Raw genomic sequence first — 14,155 nt, 5'->3', positions numbered from 1 at the left:
GTTGACGCAACGGTCAAAATAAATGCGTATATAAATATAACTACCTAAGATATTTTATACCAGCAGATGATTTTGTGTAGGGAATATTATGATTATTTATGTAAAAAAATATTTGCCTTTAACAATCATTTTGTTTATAATAATTAATCTCGTACTTTAAGCAAAATTTTCGACCGGGTATTTTTGCTGAAAATATTTAACCAAAGAATCGCCATCTTTATGAGTGATCTATTTTTAGTCAAGGTCACCATTTATCAGAACATTACATCAGTCGGATGTTTATATTTGTGTTGGGAAGGAAGGGAAAACAGGTGTTGCGCCAACGCAACATCAGCAGGAAATGGGTAGTCAATCTCCTTTTTCACTCATTCCTTTCGATGTTCTGGTTCATGTTCTGGTTTTTTAAAAATGCCTAGAATGAGGTATCTTACATTAGAAGAAGCCCTTCAAAGATTTTTTGATAAAGAAACAGATATGATAATGTTAATAATGACCAAATCTAATGTATCAATTGATTTTTTCAAAGTATTTAATTTTAAAAAAAGATAATTTCAACTGAAAAAATTGAGAAAGTGGTTTATAAAATCTTACTCTTTCAGCTATTATGCAAAGTTACTTTCTTAGTAATAAGCCAGGTGACTACTTGCACAGGCGTGAAGAACTAGAACACAGGGAAAGGGTTTAAATTGCCCTTTATTTGATTAAAACTCTAACAAAAATGCACATACTTCATGCTCACAGTATCACTGAATACTTGCAATGGGAATTTAAGAATAATTTAAATGACAAAGAGTCGTGCTGGAGTACTTAGAACTAACAGGCTGACTCAGCAACCTACACCAGTGATAAACTTTAATAAATGTCCAGAAAATATAGCAGCAACTAATGATTGACAGCGGGAAGGACAGAATAGCAACGTGCACTGTGCTAGCAAAATCATGCTCTAACTTTCTCTTTTCGCTTGTTTAAATGCTCTTTCAGTGAGTTTGCATCCTGGTGAGGAAATGCAAGAGAAAATGAGTTCAGGAAAGATAAAAATCCCTGTGTTATCAGATATTAATTATTCAAATTAAGGGAGCCCCTACAGGTTGAGAGATCAAAATAATTAACTATAGTTGATTTATTATTCACTGTTTTTCTGATGTAAGATTCATATTTTATAAAATGTAATTTCAGAGCTTTCTGAACTAGATCAGTGTATGGAGCATGATGCAGGGATCTGATGGATTTTATGACAATTTAGACATTGTCAGGGTTTAAAAGTTTCTTTAACTGGGCAGTTTCCATTGAAGTTCACCAAGTCTTGTTACAGAGCATAATTTCATTTTAAATGATACAATAAAGTGACATGCCTGATGTCAGTCTTTGATTTTAACTGGATTATGTTGCACAATGCATTACAAATTTAAAAAAGGAATATACTTTCAATGATGTTTCCTGGCCATTTGATTTTGCAGTTCAGAATTTTTTCTGTCAAGTCCAAAGTGGTATACTGCTTAATCACAGCACCACCCAAACAAGATAGTGGTTAGTATCGCTGACTTCAGTCTTCCCTATCAAAGGGCCTGGTTTGGAATCCTGGAAAAGGCATGGATGTTTGTAAGCATTTAGTGTCTGTGTAGCAATTGGGCATTCAAAATACATGACGATCCAAAATCCTTTTCAGAGATTGTTAATAGGGGAAGAGGAATGGTAGATCTAACCACCGTCACCCAGGGTGTTTTCCTTCAAAATTAGGGTGGAAGCCTGAGAGTTAGCAAAGCCCAGCAATACTTAGTATACAGTACCTACTGCTTATTAAAACCACTTTCATTCCCAACATATTTGAGTTTGTTAAGCAGCTGAGTTTAACAGATGCCATTTTCTGTACTGCAAATCATATCAGTTTTAAACTTTTCAAGTAAAATAATAACTAACAACTAATGCAATAATGAATCCTAAAGCTAGAATTAAATTATTTATGCAATCTGGAAATTAAAAAAACGTATAAAAATATAATTTCAAAATCAGAGTATGTAAAAACTTATAAAAAGTGCAAATTTGAGACATGAAAATAAAATGATATAAATGAATGAAAAAGTCAAAAGTCCCTAAAGTTCTTGGAAAGATAAAAAAGTTCTTGTATTTAAGATGTTTTTCATGTTCAAGATGTGAAAAGCTTTTGAAAAATAGGTGATCTTGATAGCACCTAAAAAAAAATTACACAATTTATCGTAAAAAACTCAGTCTTTTGTAAAACGTTAGGGTTATTATTAATCTAAAATTGTTCCCAAAACATAGTTATGAAATTGCATTACATTGGAAAAGGCATTACTATTTTCAGATTAGAGGGAGAAATTAAGAGGCTGTTGCTAGTTTAATTTATAATTTTGATTTACGCATTTTTTTTACGTACATACATATATATATATGTATATATAATTATACATATATATATTTAATTATTAATATTATTACACGTATATATATATATTATACATACTAATGAAAAAGGGAAAAAGTAGAGAAAATGAGACAGCTTGCAATGAGATACTAGCAGTAGGAATCTGTGGGTAACAATGGGGAAGTATATTTAGGCTTACAAAGTTTTGAGGGCAAAGATAAGGGTTACTGGATCTTTACAACATAAATTCACCATTTAATTCTGTTTAAGGATCAAATTCCCATATCATAATCCCAATTAACCCTCAACAGCATGTCGAAAGAAGCATTTCCAGGAATCTTGGCTTAGAGGATATCTAATCAGTTGATTTATGTGAAAATCAATTCTTTGGCAAAGACCTATGTGAGACATAGATTTTACAGTGTAACAGTTTCGCCAGAGTCGCAAAATTTCCCGAGAACATAGCCAAGACATAGCTTCTAGCAGACTGTTTCATCTAAGAATCCTCCTGTTTAAACCAAAGCTTGGGAGCAACTCGTTTTTTAGGAAAGTTTCTTGTGTCACTTGATGGGATAACTTCATAATGTTTCACTGTTGTTGTATTTCGTTGTACGAAAATTTAAAAAAAAAAAAAAAAATAATAATAAAATATTTACAGTCAAAAGTCTTTAATCCGGACTCGTCGGGACTTCGGTGATTCCGGATTATCGATTTTTCCGGATTGTAGATCATCAGTTTAAATCTGGTAAGATGGCATGCAGAAATTATAAAATTAAAAATATGAAACTGTAATTTATAAAATAATGAGCAATTATGATCTAAAGGGTATCAAAATTTACAAAAAAAAGCTTAATATTTATTTGTTTACTTTATTAAACATTTCTTTGAACGCGCGCATGTGTAAAGCATACATTATGCTTAGCCGAAATTAGAAAATTGCAACCAGAAAACTATTTGATTTGTATTCGTGATATTTATAATGACGAGGAATTTGATTTAAATCATAACGAAGTACATCAAGATGAAATACTACATTTAATAAGGAATTATAAGCCGAATAAAATAAAAACATCTGCACTGAAGATAATGATAGTGTTGACACATCAACTTCCAGTTCATTGCGCACCACCACGTTCCCCCCCCCCCCCGCGCAGAGCAGCGTGAAATTGATAAACAGATTTCGGAACGGTTAGATAAACAAAGGATATGTCTTCATCCATTTTTTTTGAGCAATTCCACTTTTTGTTTGCTGGACATCGAAACATACTTTCGTTTTCGTAGATCCTTTGGGAGCTCCAGCATCGAAAATTCTATTTGACATAATCGAAAGTTCAAGCTTACTTTTATAAAATTGCTCTTACAGCCTGCAAAAAATAATAAGCCGGATCCAATTCGAAGATTAAGGAACAACGCAATCATCAACATTAACTGAAATAGACAATTATATAATTTTAGCTTATACCGTCCGTTATACATTAAACGTGCAGTGAAAACGTATTCTGCGCTTGTGCATACGCAAATGAGCAGTTGTAAAGGTCTTACGCACACGCTTAAACGCCTATGCGCATGCGTCAACGCGGCGCATGCGCAGAAAGTTTTTAGCTTTGAGGTCCGGATTATAGATCATTCCGGATTATGGGTGTCCGAATTAACGACTTTTGACTGTATTTATTTATTGGAAAAATTCTCGTAAATTGAAAGGTTGTAAAATAAGAAATACCTGTACTTATATTTAGGAAAATGTGTTGCAAAGTATTTGTACAAGAATTAAAATACAAAAAAGTGACTCCTGGGCAATAAAAATTGACTGAGGTAATTGATTTCAAAGTTGCATATCGTATTCAGACATCTTGCACAAATTGAAGAGCATGTTAGTATTTGTTGTTTATTAAAATTAAAATATCAGTTAAGAGAAAAAGTTTTCATTATCAATAAGTGATGAGCTTTTCTGTGCATTATTGTGAAAATTGATTATTATTGATCAATGTAACTTTTTTCAAAACGGAGATCTTATTCACAGAATGTTAATAGAACTTATATTGTGGAAAACACTGGCAGACTTTATTACCAGCACAAAGTCAACTACTGTAATTTCCAGAAAGGCTGCATCAGTGTAAATACTGTGGTGGAGGAAAATGGCACAAAAAGAATTAAATTGCACAGAAATGCCGCATAAAGTTAAATTGTGCGAGCATCACGTGAACATCACAGTTGCAAAATTCTGACCTCTAGTAATATATAGCATATCAGTTAATAAAAAGGTGTGAAATGAAACCATAACTCAAAAATAAATCATAGGTGAGAAATGTTGAAAATATATTTTAAGTCACGAATGTACTTACATTTACCTGCTAAAGATGTCCATTTACGTAATACTCATACTATGCTGTAAAAAATATTGCAACAATGAGATATTAAATTGAATGACTGAAGAAAATTTTAGACTTTACTCGTGTAACAAAAATAGGAACAGAAAACTGTACATCATATGAAGTCATCGAAATCTGATTATTCACTACCTGAATGAAAAAGATTCTTGTCTAAATTAAGATATACATAGTCCAAGTCTGGTAGATCATCACATTCATTATCTTGCTTTACAGTCAATTTATCTATAGATACAATTTTATCTTCTTCGAGTCCTGATATTATTGATGATGTTCTAACCAATTTCCATGCACTTATTACCAATTTTGCAATTTCTTCATAAGATGCTCTGCATATTTAAGCCCTTTTTAAAAAAGTGGATAATCCTTCTCTGCCACTGCCACTGCTTTCAGATTTCATCTTTGAAGAATTTATTAACGGACAAATCTAATGGTTGGAAGATTTTTTTCAAGCCACCAGGAATTATTGTTTAGGTCATAGACAATTTTTGGCATCTAGTTTTCACTGTCAAGTAAATGAGAATGCATGGATTCCATTACCAATAATCCTTTCTGTTGAAAACCCCTCAGGGGGCTTACTTTTGTGAGTACGGGTGTGGCAATCCCGAGGTTACCTAGCCCTTCAGGGGATCATCTTGGTGAGACGGGTGTCACGATTCTGGAGCCCCAGTGATCTATCCTCTTTTCTGTCTCCTCTCCTCTTAACTGGAACTTTTCCCCTTCTCTTCTCCCTCGTGGTTTCTCTCTACGGAGTTTGGGGCTCATCACGAGAGACTGGAGCAGCCCTTGTCTCTAGTTTTCGAGTGGCAAGAAAACTGCCCAAGTGTTTGCCGTGCGTGGAGACCTGTGTCACTGGAAAGGAGGGTCCTGGTAGTTGAGGGGTGAGGTACTGTCCCCAACACACTGCTTTGGTCTCTGCTTCAGCTAAACGGGAGGCACCTTAGTCGTCCTCACGGGTGTCAATCGGCTGGTAACTAGTCCTTGTGTCAGTGGCTTGGGGTCAAGCTCTCGGGAGTACCTGCTTTCGGGAAAGCCGACTGTGGGGCTTCAGTTTGCATATAGGTCCGGCTAGCCCCAACACAGGAATCTGTTCCCTTGTAGAGCTCCGTGGTGGGCGGGGCCGTCGGACCCGAATTTTTTCTCTTTCAATCATGACTTCTTTATTCATTCTCAAAAAACCCGAGTCAAATGAAACGAACAAAGAAATTGAAATTGTTGACAAATCTATTAACAAGAAAATCCGTACAGATGCAAATGACAAAGATACTGAAATTATTGACAAATCCAGTACCAAGAAGATCCGAACCAACGAAAATGCCAAAGAATCTACTGATTGTCCACGCTTCCTTGTTATCTCTAGTCCTTCTGGTGAACTGCAAAAGATGTCTCCTTTTCTCGTAAACAAATATATACATTCATGTATAGGTGAGCCAAGGAACATAAAGCGTCTCCGGTCAGGAGACCTGCTTATTGATACCATGTCGGCCACCCAGTCTGCTTCTCTTTCCCGACAAACCAAATTTGGAGAAATATCTATAACTGTGTCAGCGCACAAAACACTTAATTTTTGTAGAGGTGTGATCTCGGAGATCGACCTTCTGTGTGTTTCAGAAGAAGAGTTCGTCTCCGAGTTAGCTGACCAAAATGTCTGTGGTGGTAGGCGGATCAAGATGTGAAAGGAAGGTAAGTTGATCGATACAAAACACGGGATCCTTACCTTCAACACGCCTGATCTGCCTAAGAATATTAAGGCCGGATATCTAAATCTTCCTGTAAGACCTTATATTCCTAACCCTATGCGATGTTTCCAGTGCCAGCGTTTCGGCCATTCTAAGATGACTTGTGGCAGCCTCACATGCGCCCGATGCTCACAGATTGGCCACGATTCTGAAAATTGTACCGCTGCGCCTTTGTGTATAAATTGCAAGGGTCAGCACTCAGCATCTTCACGCCTGTGCCCAAAATGGAAATCCGAAAAAGAAGTGCAGACTGCAAAAGTTACCAGGAACATCTCGTATGCTGAAGCCAGAAAACTAGTTCAAAGCACACAGCTCTAATCAAACAAATCTTATGCAGGTGCAGTTAAAACAACACGTAGCATTGCCACCCAAACATCAATAGGCATGCAGACTGTACCAAATAAAACCCAACCGACTACATCCACCAAGAAAAAGGAAAATGCAACTCACTTAATACAAAAAAAAAAAAAAAAAAGAAAAAAAAAGAAACAGTCATTCAAAGTAAACCTAAAACTGAAAGTCACAAAATAATTAATAAAAATAGAAGTCCTAGCAATAGCTCTCTTGACGATATGATTTCTGAATCTGCGGATTCAGAAAGTATGGAAGTAGAAGAGGGTCTAGAAGTTCCCAGGCATCTACTTCCACGAAAAACCAAACAAGAGCACAGAAAGAACAAAAACCAGTCATAAGGGCCACCCTCGTCTCATGGAACTGTCGCGGTTTCCACCGAAATTTGCTCGACATCAAAGCCATAATTAATGCTTATCATCCTGTATGCTTCGCAATACAGGAAACAAATCTAAAACCAGAACAACAGGCAAAACTTCGGAGGTTTTCTTTTGTCAGGAAAGATAACATTGCAGGTGAGCGTGCCAGTGGAGATGTAGGTCTCCTCACCTCACTGGATTATCCCTCAAATGTGCTTTCTTTGACGACATCCCTCCAAGTTGTCGCTACTCAAATTTTGATATTGTTGTTACAGTCGTTTCTCTGTATTTGCCTCCAAATGAGCATATTGATCAGCAAGATTTAAATGGTCTTTTAGAGCAGCTGCCTGAGCCTTTCATCGTAATAGAAGATTTTAATGGCCATAGTCCGCTCTGGGGTAGTAAAGATACAAATTGCCGAGGAAGACAAATTGAGCAGATGATCGAAGATCATAGCCTTTGTCTCCTGAATAATGGGCAGGATACTTACTTCCATGAGCCTTCAAAGACATTCCATGCTCTCGACCTTGCCATCTGTTCACCATCTCTGTTGCCTTTTTGCACTTTTAATGTGGGAAAAGATCTTTACAACAGTGATCATTATCCCATTTTTGTGTCTCTTGCACGAAGAGGAGCAAATCCCATGACGAGACTCCCTCGGTTTGTACTAGACAGGGCAGTCTGGGAACTCTTCTCTTCCATTGCAGAGCTCAGAGATCAAATGGTAGAAGATGGGCATATCGATGATGCTGTTGAAGCTGTTACTAATACTATTATTCAGGCAGCTATGCTCTCCATTCCTAGAACATCAGGAAAACTACTAAAAATTCAAAACCATGGTGGAATCGTGACTGTCATGAAGCACTGAAAAAACAGAAAAAAGCATGGGGTATTTTTCGTAGATATCCTACTCTGCGAAACCTCATAGCCTTTAAAAGAGCCAAAGCAAATGTACGAAAAGTAAGAAGGCAGAGCCAGAGGGATTCCTGGATTTCATATGTGTCGTCAATAACATCCTCCATGCCTAGTAAGCGGGTTTGGGAAAGAGTTCGAAAAGCATGCGGCATATATAAAGACCACTCGCTTTCCTTTTTGGAAAAAGATGGCCGAGTGATTAGCTCCATAGAAGAAATTGCGAATACTATTGGTGAGACATTTGCTGCCGTTTCTTCCAGCAGAAACTATACACCTGCATTTCTCTCTATGAAGCAGCACTCTGAAATAAATCCCATCGCATTCAACTCTTCCAAATCTGAGCCTTACAATAGAGACTTTACTATGCTTGAATTAAGGAGTGCTTTATTGCAGACACATAGGTCTTCTCCGGGTCTTGATGGCGTGAATTACGAAATGCTAAAGCATCTGTCCTATAAGTCACTGAATGTCCTTCTCACTCTTTACAATAGAGTGTGGAAGGAGCATGCCTTTCCCAGTGCATGAAGGAGAGCTGTTGTCATTCCTATTGCTAAGCCAGGGAAAGATCCAAGGAATCCCTCCAACTATCGGCTAATTGCCCTTACGAGTTGCCTCTGCAAACTGTTTGAAAAGATGGTAAACAGCTGCCTAGTCTACTTCTTGGAAAAAAATAATATTATATCACCTTATCAAAGTGGTTTTCGAAAGGGGAGGACTACCGTAGATACTATGCTCCTCTTAGAGACATCTATTCGAAAAGCTTTTGTAAGAAGAAGTCACCTTGTCTCAATATTTTTTGACATTGAGAAAGCTTATGATAAGGCATGGAGATACGGTATACTTCGCGATCTTCACGAGAGTGGCTTGCGCGGCAACCTACCAATTTTCATTCAGAATTTCTTGAACCCTAGAACTTTTCAAGTAAGAATTGGCTCTGTTTTGTCAGATGTTTTTGAACAGGAAGAGGGTGTGCCTCAAGGCTGTGTGCTTAGTGTAACCCTGTTTAGTTTAAAAATAAACTCTGTATTAAAAGAACTTCCTCCCACCATCTTGGGATCTCTATATGTTGATGATCTGCAGATTAGCTGTCGAGGGGCAGACATGAGATATGTAGAGAGGCAACTGCAGATGGCTCTGAATAAGATCCAAGAATGGTCAGACAAACACGGATTTACATTTTCGAAACAGAAAACTGTGTGCGTGCACTTTTGTAGGAAGCGTGGTCTCCATCCTGAACCTGAGTTATATTTGAATGGTACAATTATTCCAGTTGCGCCTGAAGTAAAATTTTTAGGAGTGACGTTCAACCGAAAATTGACTTTCCTTTCTCATGTTTTAAACCTGAGAAAGAAGTGTCTAAAAACACTAAATATTTTAAAAGTATTGGCGAACACCTCCTGGGGTGCAGAGCGTTGCTCCATGCTTCGCATTTACAGAGCGCTTATCCGCTCTAGACTGGACTATGGCTCAGTTGTTTATGGATCCGCTCGGTCATCTGTTTTGTTAAAACTGGATCCTGTTCACCATCAAGGTTTGAGGATTTGTTCAGGAGCTTTCAGGCCCACCAGCGGCCGAGCGGTAAAGTCGCTGAACACTGGTAGTTCGGTCCGAGGTTCGAATCCCACGAACAGGCTGGCTGCATGGGCGTTTTCATGGTTTTCCTTATGTGTAACGTGTATACGAGCCAGTTTCCCTTAGAAAGTCCTCCACGAAAGGCATCCCTCCCCCTAGGCAGATAGCCCTAGTGTGCTTTGCCATAATTAAATACATACATACATACATACATACAATTCAGGAGCTTTCAGAACTTCTCCTGTACAGAGCCTATATGTTGACTCTAACGAACCATCACTTTATCTGCGTGAGCAATTGTCCCTTTTGCAATATTTTAATATTTTATCCCAACCTGAACATCCCAATAAGCTGTGCTTACTTGATAATGAGTGTAACACATTATTTGAAACACGTCCATCCTGTGTTCCTACTTTTCCTTTAAGAGTTCGCCCGGTCATTGAGGAACTTTCCCTCTCTGATATGCACCCCAAAGCAGTACAGAATTTTGAAATTCCACCTTGGGAAAATTCACGGATTCAGCTTCTTGATGTTTTCAAACATCACGGGAAGGCAAGCACTAACGAGATTGTTTACAGACAACTCTTTGCTGAGCACAGGCACAAATATAGCAGTTATCATCCGATATACACAGATGGATCTAGTCAAATGATCATGTTGGGATGGCATTTGTAGTTGAAGATTACATAGAGGGCAGATGCCTGCACCATGCTTTCTCAGTTCTAACATCTGAACTAACTGCAATATATTATGGTCTTCTGTACATCTCAAAGCTCTGCCACAAAAAATTCATAGTTTATACAGACTCGTATAGTGCCCTTAAAACTTTGGAAGCTTTTCCCAACACTCAAAATCCTGTTGTGGTGGATGTTCTGAAAATTCATATAAACTTAAAGATACGAGGATATGAAATCCTGTACTGTTGGGTTCCCGGGCATACGGGAATAAAGGGAAACGAGCTTGCAGACATCACGGCAAAATCTGCTGTTGAACTGTCCAGTCGCCTTATTCCTTTTAGAGACATCTGCTGTGTCATAAAGGGGAAGATCCAAAAAAAAAAAATGGCAGCAAATTTGGGACGTTCAGCTGAGCAACAAGTTGCGAAATGTAAAGCCCAGAATCGAGCACTGGGATTTTGCTTTAAATCGTAAGGAGGAAGTTCTTTTGACTCGCCTCAGAATTGGTCACACTAGAGTGACACATAACTACCTTTTAAAAGCTGAGAATGAGCCTGTTTGTTTAAATTGTAATGTTTGTTTATCTGTCCGTCATATTTTAATTGAGTGTCCCCGTTTTAACAATCTTCGTCAGAAATATTTTAATACCTGTGACTTACCTCTCGACTGTTTAATCGGAAGAGAGGCCAATTGTAATTTATTTTATTATTTAAAAGAGACTGGTTTTTATTACTTAATGTAATCTGTTTTGAGGATTGTGTCTTGGATTTTAATGTCTGCTTTTACCTTGTTTTTATATGACTGCATCCTCTGGATTTGTTACATTTGTCCACTTGTTTTTATTTATTGTATTTTAATTTCATAAATTTTAATCATCTCACCTTGTGTTTGGCGCGTCATAATTATCTTTGGTTTTGCACCAAAAACCCCACTCACTCACTTTCTGTTGAAAAAAAAGATCCCTTATGATGCAGCCAAACTATTTGTAGCCACTCATGCATGATTGTTTTGAGCATTCATCCATTCTCGTTTGCACAAATAATTATGTTATTTTGGAAATATCCCTTTGGAATAGGGAAATAAATATTACTTTTACAAACTGATTACCAGCTTTAGCTTGCCACTGTTTGCAGCACAAGCTAAGCTCACATGAAGTTCATTAATGCCCCGTCGTTAGCACGGATACAGATGTTACACCAGCTTCATCAACAGTTCTGTTTGCAGGAGATTTAAAAGCTAATGGTGTGTCATCCATATTTATTATGTGTGATAGAAGAATTTTTTCTCATCAATAATATCTCTCACATATTGTAGAAATGATGCCTTTTTTATCCTCCCAGTCTATTGGTAACTGTTGTCTGGTACATGCAGAATTTTTTTTTCTCTTTATAAATCTGCTACACCAGCAAGGCCCTTACTTTGAAGCAATTTATTATCATTTGTTGCACCATAATTTTTGCTTGTAAGTATTTTTTATAGTCAAAATTGCCATTCTGTTTCCTCATTGTTCCTTTATCCACTTTGTAAGGTTGTCCATCAAATAGTACCACTTCTTGACTTGAACAGACTCTGACCATCAAATAGTACTTCTTTTGTTTTGTTTCTGTTGTGGTATATTTTCCAAGTTCTTTTTTAGTTCTTCAGTATCAAATGCATTGCACATCCACTTCAATTTCTTGAACTGCTGCTCTATTTTCAGTTGTTCAACACAGGAAATTATTCTAAACTTAAACATAGCAGTATAACTTTTAGGCCATTTAGGCTGCCATTTAAAAAAAAATTCTGCTTCCTTTCTAGTTAAAAACTGTCCAACAAGTGCTTATTGTGTGTGACAGATTTGTAGCTGGCAGAAAGGCAAGAGCAATCGATTCGTGCTGAAGGGGGAGAAAAAAAGAAATACATTGGTGTTCATTACTGTAACTCAGAATCGTGTCCATGTTTGGAAAGAACTACAGCAGAGTTACAATAGAAGGAGAAGGGAAGAGAGATGATGGGTCCCGGAAGATTCATCAAAGGACCAGTGTCATAGCTAGGAGGGAAGAGGAACATATGTCCTTGGAGGCAGCATCTAGGGGGCACAAAACTGATGTTTACAAAATTTTAGATTGAAATCTTTCATTTTTGGGCAAAATCTTCAGTCTCCTTGGGCACTGAAAACCCCAGCTGCCGCTCTGCAAGGGACGGGGAACAGAGGTTATTTGAACTAATGTGAATGCTGATTTGAACAAGGGAAGAATGTAATTTTCCGAGATCTCGTTTAGTGTGAATAAAGCACATAGGTCCATTCAAAGGAAAGAATATAAACACAACAAAGTTTGCAGAAAGCAACTGTGTGGTCTTCTGTGGAGGGGGGGGGCAGAACTAAGATGATCCAAGGTATTTACAATGACATCTTACAGAATATTTATGTGTGTGTGGTGTTTCTCCTGATACAGTGCATGTAAACACTGTATCAGGAGAAACACCACACCTGCTGAAAGTTAAAATTTGGATCATGTAAACACATCGGTGTTTCTTCTGAAAATTATGGTAGTAACATTAATTGCATTAATTAAAGCTAAAAATAATTCTAGTTTTAATGATTTGGAGGGATTATTATTAGATTATGACTGTTAAGTTATAAAACTTCATGCGAATACTAAATATTTTATTTTTAGCATTGAAAACTTGATAGATTTCTTGTGTGAGTATTTCATCATATCGTGTGTAATAAAATTATAAATTACAAAAATCACAATAGTCCTTTAGTAAATCACAAAAGAACGTCAGTGAATGGTATTTAAAGGGAAAATCTCAAACTCCGTTTAATCTAATTCATTTATTAATCTTCCCCTCAACGCAGATTGGAAATGACTTGTAAAACATAAAGTTTGAAATTACTTATCTTGAAGGTACATACAGATATTATACAGAAGTCACTCTTTGTATTTTACTTTTTATAACAAGTATGATATTTTCCTGAATAAAAGTATGGTTATCAGGAAGACATATAAAGGGTTAGATTTTGTAATTTTTACAAAATTGATTTTTTTTTTCAATTTTAAAATGTCCAAACATGAATGTTTGCCTCATTTAAAATGTTTCTGTAACTGGAAGCATATGTCTCTGACCAACGGCTGTAAACTTTAAATCCAGGTAATGATTTTTGAACACATGTAAAAGAGGATGTAGGTTTAATGTGAAAATTTGTTTTGTCAGTATGAAATTTTTTTGCAGTTTTTGGTTCGGTCTGATGATTTGAAAGAATTATTATTATTTTTTTTATTTTACAGCATCATTTGCTTAATCTTGATATTTCCAGCTGCTGGATCACTTCAGGTAATAATTTTTGCTTGTAAAGTTATTCTGTTTGAAAACACTTTCTTAAAGTCTCTGAATTTATGTAATTAAGAATGCTAATTTAAGTTGTAATATTAAGCAAAATTGATTGACATTGACTGAGATTGATATTGATTGTAATAAGAGACTTATTGCATTTCTTTTAAGAGTCCACCTTTCATAAGTTTTTCTTCTTTGAAGAGCAGAAATCCATGTCAAATTGCCTCTGATGTTCCCTATCAGTATAATTTTGAGGTTGAATCTTCCACTGTTTCAGTAAATTCTACATGTTAAAACTGATATGTACCACAAATGAATATTGTCAACCAGTATTAAGGCATTGAATTTAGAGCTAACATTTATAGGCGTTGTGTTAATGCAGAAAATGAGCCTTCATAAACAAAGGTAACAAGCAAAGCATGAAGAATGTAATGTAATATTTCTTATTATTGTG

The 14,155-nt window shown here is 36.5% G+C and overlaps 1 protein-coding gene across 6 annotated transcripts in view; it reads left to right on the top strand.

Moving 5' to 3' along the window:
- The window catches only part of LOC118184685 (protein lifeguard 4-like), a 73,870-nt gene that overhangs the window by 53,080 nt on the left and 6,635 nt on the right, over positions 1–14,155 (top strand). For all 6 annotated transcript variants that reach the window (XM_035354395.2, XM_035354397.2, XM_035354396.2 and 3 more), the window contains exon 7: positions 13,656–13,701. In XM_035354395.2, coding sequence (XP_035210286.1) covers positions 13,656–13,701 — 46 coding nt within the window. The remainder of the gene's footprint in view (positions 1–13,655; positions 13,702–14,155) is intronic.

The sequence above is a fragment of the Stegodyphus dumicola genome, chromosome X2 (assembly GCF_044657685.1).
Source record: "Stegodyphus dumicola isolate Sdum_Otavi_A_Nest chromosome X2, ASM4465768v1".
Classification (NCBI taxonomy): Eukaryota; Metazoa; Arthropoda; class Arachnida; order Araneae; family Eresidae; genus Stegodyphus; species Stegodyphus dumicola.
Note: the sequence above shows the minus strand (reverse complement) of the source record. Positions and strands in the feature narration are given on the sequence as shown.